Here is a 12,790-nt window from a genome sequence, read left to right as displayed (position 1 = left end):
TTTCCACCTGGAACTCTGAGTCAACCAACTGCATAATGCCACAACAGCAGCGTCTGTCAGCTTCACATGTGGTGGATAATGCTGATCCTCCTTTCTGAGCATCAGTGTGCAGATTTGTCACAGCTCATTGGCAGTGGGCATAATAAAAGTTAAATTGCACTTAAGATCAAATTCTGGGATCCTTCAAATCCTTGATGTCCATGATACCCGAAAGCTATTTCACCATTTACCTATCCATCCTCAGCCTAATCCAGATTTACACAGTAAGCCAAAGGAACCCCACTGGGGAATATTTTCCAGGAAAAGGCCAAAATAAAGATAGCAGGAGAAATACCAAGTCATTGAATGGTAATAATCTCTATGTCATTATTGTGTATACATGTGGTGTAGAAAATCCAACTTACCCATGTCATCATCAAATATAGATTTAGCTTCCACTTTCTTTTTGGACTTTTCTTTTGGTTTTACAGTTAGGTCAGCAAAGATATCAATGTTATCATCGAACAAGTTGGGTTCAAATGTCCTTTCCTTCTCTCTTGTTTTTTGTAAGGGTTTAATTGCTTCTGTAGCAAATATATCATCCTTGTTAAGGTAAAAAAAACAAGCAAAACAATATTAAATGATGAACTTTTTACTAAAAACATTCCAGAGAGGCCTTCTCTACCAGGCCTATCTGAAGGAGAGGACTCCCCCTACCCATCACTCTGCCCACTGCCCTAAGCTGTTTTCTATATGACACTTACTGTTGCCCTGTCCCAATTCCCCTCCCTGGGAGCTCTGAGTGATGCTCAATGCACACCTGCCCAGAGTGCCACTGCGGGCCTCACAGGCTGTGCTAAGTCATCAGCTAGGACCTGCTTCCCAAGAACCAGGTTCAACACTCAAACCGCACCAATGCTGCCTTACACAGGCCACAGAGTGGCATGCCAAGGAAGCTGGCTGATAAAAACCAAGATCTATCTCAATGGTTATGGCCAACCAGCAATTACCAAATACATGAAACAAAACAAAAAACCATTTCTGATTAAGTTTCAGAGTTATTAATAAGGGAACCTAATTATAATCACTAAGCAAGTAGATACCAGGTAGAAACAAACAAACTTTATGTAATCTATAGCTCAAATGAGCCAACTGGTATTTTCCTTCATCTAGAACCAGGCATGGAAACATACTGTTATATCCTATTACCTCAAAAATATCTGGAGCTTTTGAGACGGCAGCTTGCTGACCACTGGGTTTTGACTTGTTCCTCTTGCCTTTCTGATCTGCAAAGAGAGAGTCCTCGCCTTCCAGGAGAGGGAAGGGACTGGCTTCCTTGGCTGGCTTTGGTGTAACAGACCGGAAGAGGTCGTCATCACTGCTTGTCTCAGCCAGAGCAGCACTCACAGGGCTCTTTTCTCCGCTCCCTGCCTTCGCCTTGGCTTTTCTTCTTCCTGTGGGCTGAGCTTCAGTGGCCTTGGAAAAGATATCTTCAGAATCAAAAAGATCACCTCCAAGAGGCTGACCTGGAGATGCCCCAGAGGGGCTTCTGTCCACTCCAGGCACCAGACCACCTGTCCAAGTCAAAGTGGCAGCTGCCACGGCCTCCTCAGAGCGATCTTCTCCACCAGCCGCCCTGGGCTGTGGCTGATAGCCCGCTGGGGGAATTGCCCCCTCTGACAACTGTGCAATGGATCCTCCGGGGACACTCGTGTCCTCAGCCTCACTGGATTCCTGGGCAGCCAGCCGTCGAGCTGCACGGGTCTGCGGCCTGCGCTTCCCTCTCACTTTGACCCGGCTCTGCAAGGACAAAAGACCACATGTTGATCCAGTGATTTAAAAAAAAAAAAAGTGTCCAACGCTAATACGGCAAATAATCAGCAACTCTACCTCAATCAAGATATCATCTAAGATACAGAAGAGGTTATTTCTTAAGATTTCCAGAAGTCTTATAGCTCTTAATACTCCAAAATTAAGTCATTTTCTTCCTTCACTATTCCCCATTTTTTAGTCTTTTGAAGGCAATTTCTATTCAATTTCATACAAAAGGCTTCATCTGCCATTGAAATCCGAACAGAAAAGTTGGTGTTCTGTGCCCCACACCCTTTCTAGTCCCTATTCAGCCTGTGGATTTATTTCAAAACAAGAAAGAAAAGGAGAATTTCTGGCACTAACCTTTCCTATGGACTAAACTAAAATCACACTGCAAGAGCAGGGAGATACAAAAAAATATAAGGTGTTCTTTTCTTCAAATTAACAAAAAGTAAATTCGACTGGTAAATATATTTTAAAAAGTGGCTTACCAGTTGGAGAAAGGTGAGTCTTACATGATCTCACTCATTTGTGAAATATAATGAACAATATACCAGTAAACTGATGAATAAAAATAGATCCAGAGACATAGAAGCATCAAACAGACTGGCAAACCACAGAAGAAAGGCAAGGGGGAAGAGGGGTAAAGACATCAACCAAAGGACCTGTCTGCATGCATATAAGCATAACCAATGAACACATGTAATACTTTCAAAAATAAGAATTAAAAAAAAAAAAGAATGTGGTTTACAATCAGTGATTCTCATCACTGATGTTTCTCTCTCTCTCTCCCCTCCTTACTTTCAGAAATCAATAACAACAAACATATATGTGTATATATATATATATATATATTTAAAAGTGGCTTAAAGAGATCAACCAAAGAACTTGTATGCATATATGAACACAGACAATAGGGTGGTGGGGCCCTGTGGTAAGGGTCAGGCCATAAGGTGTCAATGGGAGAAAAAAGGGGACATATGTAATACATTCAACAATAAATATTTTTTAAAAGTGGCTTAGAAATCAGAACTCTTAATATAACCTTAAAATATTAATCAGTTATGATAATAATGGCAGTATTTGTGAGATTTTCCAAAATATACAATCAACTCATTTGAGACTGTATAAGCTACTTTGGGCAAAGTAAGTACTTGACTGTGTGGGCCTATTTCAATGAAATTTAACAAATGATTTGAAGAAGTAGCCTTTAAACTTAACCAAAAAGAAAGCTAAAACACGTAACAAAAGGATTTTATTTTTCACAGGAAAACCGGTTTGGAAACACCTGAAATGAATGTATCTACCTGGGTTATCCAGGTACTGTCACTTACTCAGAGATCAGCTAAGGCCTTCTGGAGAAGACAGAAGACTAGATAGAAAAAAAGAGACCAACTCAAATGGAAACAAAACCTCAGAGAGCACAATCCACCCAGCAAAGTCTCAGTCCCGGGGAGAGTGTGGCGGGCTGCACTAGCTGGGGAGCCCCGAGGAGAGAGCTTGGGACACGAGGCAGGAGAGAAAGAGCAGTCAAGTCTGAGCAGAGCTGTCCAAGAGGGCGCAGCCCCAGCGGACGGCAGCTGGGAGGGGCGTGGGGAAGTGTGTTCAGAGAATGGTGCCTGGAGTAACGGGAGTGTAGACAGGCAGTGTGGGGTGAGTGGTGGGGAAACTGGAAGCTCCAGTTAGCACAGACTAGAAAAGCTTTACTCCCCATCCAAGGAGCTCTCATGTCCTCCTCTGGGCAGTGAGAGCCAGCAGAGGAGGGACAGTCTGCTCCGTGCTTAGACCTCTGGCAGCAATGCAAGAACAGGAGGGAGGTAGCGGATTTCGCTGTGGCTACTGAGCAGAATGTAAATGCGACAAATGCGGGCAGTAGAAAAGTAGATGCAGAATTAGGGAGGTGGAAGGAAGACAGAGGCTGAAGGAAGGATGAGGTGACTCTTCCAAATGGAAAATCGGCCTATTTTGTGTAACTAATGAACAAGAAAGAAACACACAAGCTGTTTGGCTAAGAAAAAAGCAAGCAAGCACAGGCAGCGTCATCACCTTGTTCGCACTGTGTAAGGTGTCGGCCTGAGCTGGAACATCAAAACTCACGCCGGCCTCCCCACAACCAGGAAGAGTGGGGATAGTTTCCAGACTCTGTATCCTCCCAGGTTCAGATGAAGGAAAAGCCAATTCTGGCAAAACAGAATGCGTTCCAGAGATCTGGGGAGCCGCTGCAGGCAGCAGGGCTGCTGGGTTAATCGCTAAATTTGCCTAAAGAAGAAAAATAAAACTTACTCATATGTTTTCTTAAACACAGCAGTCCATTACTATCACTGTGACACACGGCAAGAGAATCAAGTGTACGTAACAAATACAGAGGAGAAATGCAAATCCCCCATCAAGTCAGGATTAAACAGAACAGGATACACCTGGCCCAGCACGGGCCAAAGCAGCTGGTACAGAGCAGACACAGAAGCGGTGACCGGAGGGCGGGGAGCAGGTAACACCTGCAGCAGCTGACAAAAGTGAAAAACCAAGAAAGTGCACAGACGCCACAGGGTGGGTGATGAAGAGTCCGGACAAGTTATAATTACTTGTATTTTCGAGATCCGAGGGGATGGCTCTTTGGTTTTAAGTGGAGCTGGACCTGGTGAGTCCTGTGTGAAATTACAGTCAGTTAAAAATCCATTTGGGGAATAGAAAGAACAGTGCCTCTTGGATTATGTTTCTGCTGTGAAGAAATCTGCGCTGGAGCTAAGCCACCGCTCTCTGTAACTCCCCAGTGGGAAGGGCACTCCGATCCCTCCTGGGGCCTCACATCTCACTAGCATCACTTCCACTATACCCGTCATCCATGTAGTGCCAGGCTGTCAGACTACAAGGAGTGAAGGGAGACAGATCATGAATATGATGCATGAGAACCAGAGCATCCAAACCTGACCAGTTGGCAAAATTACATGCTAGTTATCCCACACAAAGATGACAGCACACAGACATCACCCTCAGCCTGAGGCGCTGCTTCTGGGAGCAAAAGAGGCCGAGACCTGGGAGGAGGCACTGGAGCTGTGCTAGTCCTTGTTTCACAGCTCAGCACGCTGAGGCCTCAGCGGACACCCAGGGACAGGGTGAGCCAGAAGCAGAACTCCCCGTTCAGCCCTGGCCTCTTCCCAGGAGGCCCCCCATAGGGAAGATGGCTGAGGACAGAGACCTAACAGCAAAGACCTCACAGGAGGTAGCATGAGCGGGAACCAAGAAAGTGGATGCAGCATATATTTTATTCAAATGTAATTCTACTCTAAGGTAGCCCAAAGGGAGAAATGGGGGTCCTCCTGGGGAAAAGATTCTTCACCCCACCTTAACTCCATCTTAGACTAGAATCTACAAAAATAACAATGGTAAGTATTGGGTTCATGGACTGGACTATGGTATGAAGAGAGAGATGAGCAAGGATGAAAAAATACAATAAAGAAAGAGCAGTGGTCTTAGGTGCTACTTCCTCCCTAAGTAAGAGCCCTCGGCACCCCTTGGCTCAGTGGAATGAAGTCCATCTGGACTGGGATGCAAACAAGAGCTCCACGTCCTTAAAGCGATCGGTTCTAACCTGAGCGGTTTCCGGTTTCCACAGTCTTTTTTCTTTGATACCTTGAGTGGATTCAGGATGTTTCTGATTCTTGAAAGAGGAAACAGGGTGATCTTTTTTCACTACCCTCTTCTTTTCTGATACCTTAAAATGAAAAAGAATACTAGAAGTCTGCCAAGCAGCTTAGTCATTTGAAAGAAAAGTCATAATGCAATAGAAAAATGTGGCTTCTTTTCTCAAATGAAAGCTGAACTAACTCAAAGGTAGCATTTCAGAAACAGCATTTTAAAGACTGTGACTTTCTCAGGAGTCCTCTCTGTGATAAAAAGAAGAGAGTACTTACAATGCATCTACTGGGACAGGGGCAAATGACAGATATAGGCTAGCATTCAGATTTAAAGCTTTGCATCTAAAAAGCATGAATATTTAGTAACTGTATTGTATGCACTGACCTTTCAACAAACTTAAAAATCAAACAAATTTGTAATAAAAGAGCCTGGGTTAGTTAGCGATTTCATGTTAGCTAGGGAACAGGGGATAGGGACAACACCAACATTCTCATCGGCACCTCATTTTCTGCATTTATTACGAAGACCCACAATTCTCTGAGTCTTTTCTTAATCCTGTAACTAGACATTCATTCCCTTTCCCAGTGGCTCCCGTACACCCCCGTATTGAGAACAAAAAGCTGGTACCAGAGGCTGGGACTTGGCAGAACTGAAAAGGTCGTCATCTTCATCATCCCCGAAGAGGCTCCCAACACTTGGCTCTGACAACTAGAACAGACGAAACTCAAATTCATTGTCCAAACCAAAACAGCTCACAAAGAGAGCTGGGTGAGCCGCTGAGATAGCACCCCATGGAGAGCAGAACCCGCTGGCACTGACCCTGGTGCTCTTGGTGCCGGAGAAGAGATCCACATCGGGGTCGTTGTCCTTCTGCAGCTTGTGGCTGAAAAGCAGCTCTTCGTCCTGGAAGACACCTGTGCTCTTGGGGTGGGCATCAGGGTCGGGACTCTGGGGAAAGGGGGGAGAGGGTGTGTGTTTAGGCTTCTAAGGGTTTCTCTCCATGAAATCACACACAACTACAGAAATGGAACAACAAAGATACCTCCTGTGGGTTTGTGTACAATAGCTAAAGGCTGAACACAGCCTCAGTGTCAATCAAAAAGGGAATGACAATTCACATAATGGAATACTATGCAGCTACCAAAAATAGTTGAGAATATGTAAACACAGATAACAGAAAGATCCTCTTTCAACTTTTGTGTAGTATTTGAACTTCTTGCATAAAAAACAATCTATCAGTTCCATAATGAGAAAAGTTTTAGGGGGGAAAACACAAAATTTAAATAAGTTCTCTCCATCTCATTGCCAAAGGGAAGAGACAGCAGCTTACTTAAAACCAGAAACCACACAGAGTGGTCAAGCACATACACCTAACCTGTGAGTATCTTAGTCCAAAGTCCTGGCACAGGTATAACCAGCCAACCTGCCCCTATGCCCATCCACCTCCTAGCCCAGGGGTCAGCAACCTTTAAGACATAAAGAGCCACTTGGACCCGTTTTCGAAGGAAAAAAAAAACGGAGCCGCAAAACCATTGCGACATAAGTGATACAGCTCCCCGCCCCACCCTGCTATCTGCCTTGCTAGTGTCGGACCTGCTGGGGGCCACAGCAAAGGTTCAAAAGAGCCGCATGCGGCTCCGGAGCCGCAGGTTGCCGACCCCTGCCCTAGCCCATCGCCTACAGACTCCAAACAAGTTCTTTTTGTTTGCTGGAATGTCTGGCATTGAAAGTTATTATGCACATTATTTGGTTTGCCATTATAATGGCCCAGATTCTAAAATCCTCCCCTATTTTTTTACTATCACATCCACAAATTATAACAAAAAAACTCACTCCTGACAAAACTGTCACATGAAAAATTAACTAATAAGGCCTGCCTGGTTTGATCAGTGGTTAGAGCACTGGCCTACAGACTACAGGGTCCGGATTCAATTCCAGGTCAGGGGCATATTCCTGGGTTGTAGGCCAGACCCTGGCCTGGGTCAGGGCATATGCAGGAGGCAACAAATCAATGTATCTCTCTCACATCAATTTTTTCTTTCTCACTTCATCCTCCCTCCCTTCCACACTCTCTAAAAATCAATGGAAACAAAAGATATACCTATGGGTGAGGATTAACCGCCCCCAAAAGTTTTTGTTTAAAGTTAGTAATTATTATTGACTATACATAAAACCCGTGTAACACAGAAATTAAGGCTACAAATTTCATAACTTAAAAAAAATCACAGTCCAAAATCAGCCACAATAAGAGACTAGAAATATGGTGCCCTACCCGGTTAGGCTCAGTGTATAGAGCATCGGCCCGCAGACTGAAGGGTTCCAGGTTCAATTCAAGTCAAGGGCACGTACCTTGGTTGCTGGTTTCATCCTGTCTCTTGTCTGGGCCTGTGTGGGAGACAACCAATCGAAGTGTCTCTCACATCCATGTTTCTCTCTCCCCTTCACTTCCACTCTCTCTAAAAAATCAATGGAAAAATACTCTCAGATAAGAAAAATCAATAAAATATTTTAAAAATATATAGCAGAAGTACTGGTGAGGATGTGGAAAAACTGGAACCCTCAATTCTTCAGCAACTCACATGACAGGCTTGATACCATGAAATAAGGTTTCTCTATCCTTCCAAAGCCTTGAGCCTTTGCTGCTTCTGCTCACCTTCCCTACTTCTTTCTTTAGAGACTGGATGCCACACTGATCTTCTGGTTTATCCTCTTCCTCATCAAATAAGCTAAGAACAGTTTTGGTTCTACTTTTGGTTCCTTTGTCCTGGGACGATGAAGAAAATAAATCAGAATGCGTGACTGCTTCCTGAGTAGATAGACTCAAAGGCCCTTCCTGAAAAATGGAAACAATAAGGAAAAATATAAGTTAGACTTGGAAATGCAAATTCTATTCTAGGCCTTCCCAGCCACACTGACGTGTTCCAGGGCACTGCAGCTCATCACATCTACTCCCAGGCAATATAACATTGAGGCCAATTCTCAACCAGCTGCTCCAATGAAGAGTCTTGTGCAGATAATTTATAGCCAAAGATAATTTTTTCAATCATTTAAAAACCCAGGTTCCTCATTCCTACCAAGAGACATATGCCAGTTATTACCCTGATCCACATAGGTTGCTCAAGAGCTATTAATAACTTCTAAGTCATAGAGCTAACACAAATACCAACCATTAGGAGTGGATCATGTATTTCCTAATATTTACCTAACACACAAATCTCAAGGAGAAACCTAACTGACAAAATTAGACAGTTAAATTATAGAAGATTCATATTGTATGCAATTAGAAGAATCTCTAAAAGAATGCTAAAATCAAGCAATTATTCTATTCATTCAACAAGTACCACATTGCAGATCGTAAGAACCATTATGACTGTATGAACATGCCTTTTACTGTGTGGTGCATCCTAGTTTCAGAGTGGTTCAACTGTGAAAGATTATGCTTCTTTGAAGAAATGTGTAATTTGTAAAGTGACTACTACGTGCAAGGTAATACGCTAAGTACTGCAGATATAATGGTGAACAAAACAAACCTGGCCCCAATACCCAAGGAGTTCATACGCAAGCAAGGGGACAGCAGTAAACAAGCAGTTAGAGCTGAAGTGTGGAGTGGGCTGTGACTAGAGTAGCTCAGGGGCTGCGGGTCAGAGAGGGCCCCACGGAAACCACAGGAAGAGAAGTTAACGGATGACGCGGGTCCTGCTGCAGCCCCAGGAGCCTCCAGAGGAAACGTGTACATGACGTTCCTCACACAGGCCCTGGAAGGAAGACTAGATCTGTGAGTTGAACACAAAGAGGATAGGAAAGTTAGAAAAAAGGGAAAGGCACACAGAGACTGGTGGCAACTGCAGATTTCCAGCTACAGCCAGCAGCCTATCCATAGTCCTTTCCTGCAGGAAATGACAGGTCCAGAAAAAAGAAGCTCATGTTTTGGAAGAAAAACAAATTTCACTTTAATTCACAACCAACATCAACTTAATGGGGAAAAAGACAGAGTAAACTAAAACATTCTTAAGACAGTCATTTGGAGTACAGGTGGGGACTGGAAGGGAACCTGTCAGAAAGGGCAGACATGCAGAGAGGAAGCCAGCATGAAACATAAGACGGGAAGAACACCCTGGAGGGAGAAAGGCAGAGTAACGCCGGCACAGAACAACAGGGCACATGGCCACGGGCACATCCTGTGTGCATGTGTGCCTGGAGGAGTCCGAAGGCCGAGCAACGGTGAAGGGCGCCTGGAGGCTGGGACCAGAGATTTGCTGCTTCATACTTTCCTGTGCTTTTTCACACTTTTGACCAATGGGCCATTTATTTTCTGTAGTAGGAAAACATAAGGGCATTGTGTGTGTGTGTGTGTGTGTGTGTGTGTGTGTGTGTGTGTGTGTGTGTCTGTGTGTATTACAAGAACATAAAACAAACTATTGAAATATACAAGAAAAAAAGTCCACCTTTCCTGACTCCTCAACCATAGGAGTGCTCCCAAATTCTGACACCTCTTTGGCACTCTCAACCTTCTTGTCCACAGGCTTCTCTCCAAGTTGTACCTCCTTCTCTTCTTCATCGCTGAACAGCGAAGGTGGGACCTCAGGAACAGTCTCTTTTTTCTACCAAAAGATGAGAAAATGACATCCTCATGAAAAATAGTATCAACAGAAACACTTGGAGTAGAGCTACCATCCCACCTTGCACATCTTACTCCTCCTACCTGGGGACGGTGTGTGTGTGGGGGGGGGGCGGGGGGGGGAGTAACTGGGCAAAATGACCTTTGGGTGGGCCTACAGCAGTAGGGAATCCCAAACAACTATTTGCAAAATTAACAAGAAAGCAGAGATTACAACTAGGACTGATCGGTCGGACACTTAGCATATTACACTTTAGTTATATAGGATCATTTCGAAGAGGAAGGGAGAGATAGAAACATCTATGATGAAAGAAAATCATTGATTAGCTGCCTCCTGCATGCCCCCCACTGGGGATTGAGCCTACAACCCAGGAATGTGCCCCTGATCAGAAATTGAACCGTGACCTCCTGGTTCATAGGTCAATGCTCAACCATTGAGCAACATCAGCTGAGCAAATCTATTGGTTTTAAACTTGCCTAAAGATAAGCTGACCAACTTTGTCATAGTTTAATTTTCTTGATAGGTTTACAAGTCAGTCACATTTACCTTACTTTAAAATATTCTAAGATTTCGAAACAAAAAAATATTTTAAATATTGTGTCTAAAGGTGATTATATTTCATAAATGGTAAAAGTCACGCAGATAGTTCAGCTACTTACATGTGTATCCTTGACCTTTGTCTTATTTAATACCAATACTACAGGTTTTACATTTCCAGATCCTTCAAAATTCATTAATTATTGCTCATTTATCTGGGGTATAAGTTACTATTTATAATTTAAAGAAAAAAAATCACTCAGATCTCCCGACTCTTTTAACCATGGAGCCACTAGATGTCCTATTTAGGGCGCTGCAAGTACAGGCGATGAGAGGACAGGATTGTGAGCAATGGAAGCACCGCAGAGCCCACGCCAGGACCCCAGCATGCTCCCCGCTGCTGAACACTCTGGCAAAGCTGTGCAGCCTCACCCAGTGGGAAAGCGGTAGGAAAGAGTTCCTCATTCGTTAACTGGCATGTGTCTGGTCTGGGAGCTTTCATAGGACACGTTAACATTTATTCTATGTCTGAAAACACAAAGAATTATTTCTAGACAAAAGAGACACTATCCTCTTCTGGAGTATTCTGGGACAGGATTAGAGTGTCTCTCCCCGCCCCCCCCTCCATCTCTCACACACACACCCCCTCTAAACACCAAGATCTACACTGACACTGCATGGGCTGCTTGCCACGAGGAGTCCTTCTCTCCAAGCTTTGCACATACGTGCACTTCATCTGCAATATACCACTGAGCAGAGACCTCTTCCTGAAACTCCGCAATGGGCCTCCATTAGACTCAGCCTCCAGGTCAGGTTTCAGGAACTGCGTCAGGGAAGGGTCACTACTTATGTCACATTGCTTCGAGGCTATTTCCCGAACTAAGAGGCTAAGATACCGTTGTTGCAGGAGGAATGGATGTGGGAGGAGAGCCAAACAGGGAGCTTCCACTGTCAGCATCGTCTTCAAAGAGGAGTGATGCTCTCTGAGTCTTCTTTTGGCTACACAAACAGACAAAAAGGAAATGTGATGTTTAAAAAATGCAGTACCCTTTCTGAGCCACACCTATAGAAACCCACCTGCCACTAAAACATCTGAGCCCGTTACAGAGCTTACACAGCTGAAACTAAGAGGAAAAGCTGAAGGAGGGGCAGTTTGTAAACCAGCAGCCTCTGTCCCTCATCCTCGCGTGCAAGGTCCAGGGGGGTTATCCTGTCCCTTTTCAATGACTTTTCCCTCAGCGCGGCGCACTGGCTGTGAGCTCTGCCAAGTCGCACACACTCGGCACTCACAAACGGAGCATCCTCTCTCACCACCCCCAGGGCACAGGAGCCAGCCCAGGGGCCCGTTCCCAGAGTGCTCAGGAGGCACTGTCAGAAGATGGCAGGGCCAGGGCTTCCTTTGGGCTGTGGCCCGCGGCCTGGTGTCCTCTGCCCACTCAATCCTGTTTTTCCAAGCACTTTTCTGCCCTTCCAGACCTTCTCTTCAAACCTGAAACTCATCCTATTCCATCTCTTCCATTTCACGCTCCATCACATCACCATTCACCCATCTCCTACCCCGGGCTGGGCGGCGATACCAACACGCAGCCACGGCTCTCCACACACCTTCCTTAGCCTGTCTTCACCTATCTCCTCGCCTGCGGTTCTGGCCTGGCCCCTAGAGAAGGCCAAAGGTAAGTGTCTGCCAGAACAATACTGATCAGGACCTTTTAAGGATAAGAAATGTAAAGGTGGAGGCTTAGCACTGGACACAGAGAACCCAGAATAAAAAGGGTTCCAACTGGTAAAGGGTAAGTTCCAGTTTCCACTATGTGATAAGCAACTGTCCAACTAGCGTATTAGAGAATTACGTACCAAATGAGAGCTTTAAATTCAATTTTAGCTAGATAAAAATAAGTCATTTCAGTAAATTGCTCACCATTTCCATATACATACATTAGAACATAATTAGCATATACTCCTGTAAGGATATTACAATCTTGCTTAGTTTAATTATGAACAAGGTACAATCTGTGTAGTTTATTCATTAGTTTAGTATTGATGTCTGCCTACATGTTTTAAATAAAACCTAGCCGAAACCGGTTTGGCTCAGTGGATAGAGCGTCGGCCTGCGGACTGAAGGGTCCCAGGTTCGATTCCGGTCAAGGGCATGTACCTTGGTTGCAGGCACATCCCCAGTGGGGGGTGTGCAAGAGGCAGCTGGTCGA

General features: G+C 44.6%; 1 protein-coding gene across 3 annotated transcripts in view; it reads right to left on the bottom strand.

The window, feature by feature from the left end:
• The window catches only part of LOC311632833 (WASH complex subunit 2-like), a 45,994-nt gene that overhangs the window by 1,128 nt on the left and 32,076 nt on the right, over positions 1-12,790 (bottom strand). The window contains exons 21-30 of one of the 3 annotated variants that reach the window (XM_084904720.1): positions 11,480-11,582; positions 9,873-10,028; positions 8,081-8,260; positions 6,247-6,375; positions 6,055-6,135; positions 5,381-5,503; positions 4,374-4,436; positions 3,838-4,050; positions 1,189-1,779; positions 405-582 (exon numbers count right to left, since the gene is read on the bottom strand). In XM_084904720.1, coding sequence (XP_084760846.1) covers positions 405-582; positions 1,189-1,779; positions 3,838-4,050; positions 4,374-4,436; positions 5,381-5,503; positions 6,055-6,135; positions 6,247-6,375; positions 8,081-8,260; positions 9,873-10,028; positions 11,480-11,582 — 1,817 coding nt within the window. The remainder of the gene's footprint in view (positions 1-404; positions 583-1,188; positions 1,780-3,837; positions 4,051-4,373; positions 4,437-5,380; positions 5,504-6,054; positions 6,136-6,246; positions 6,376-8,080; positions 8,261-9,872; positions 10,029-11,479; positions 11,583-12,790) is intronic. The other 2 variants (XM_084904722.1, XM_084904721.1) reach the window with 2 other exon arrangements.

Source organism: Pipistrellus hanaki, assembly GCF_964339955.1.
Source record: "Pipistrellus hanaki genome assembly, chromosome: 14".
NCBI classification, from domain to species: domain Eukaryota; kingdom Metazoa; phylum Chordata; class Mammalia; order Chiroptera; family Vespertilionidae; genus Pipistrellus; species Pipistrellus hanaki.
This window is presented reverse-complemented; position numbering and strand designations above follow the sequence as displayed.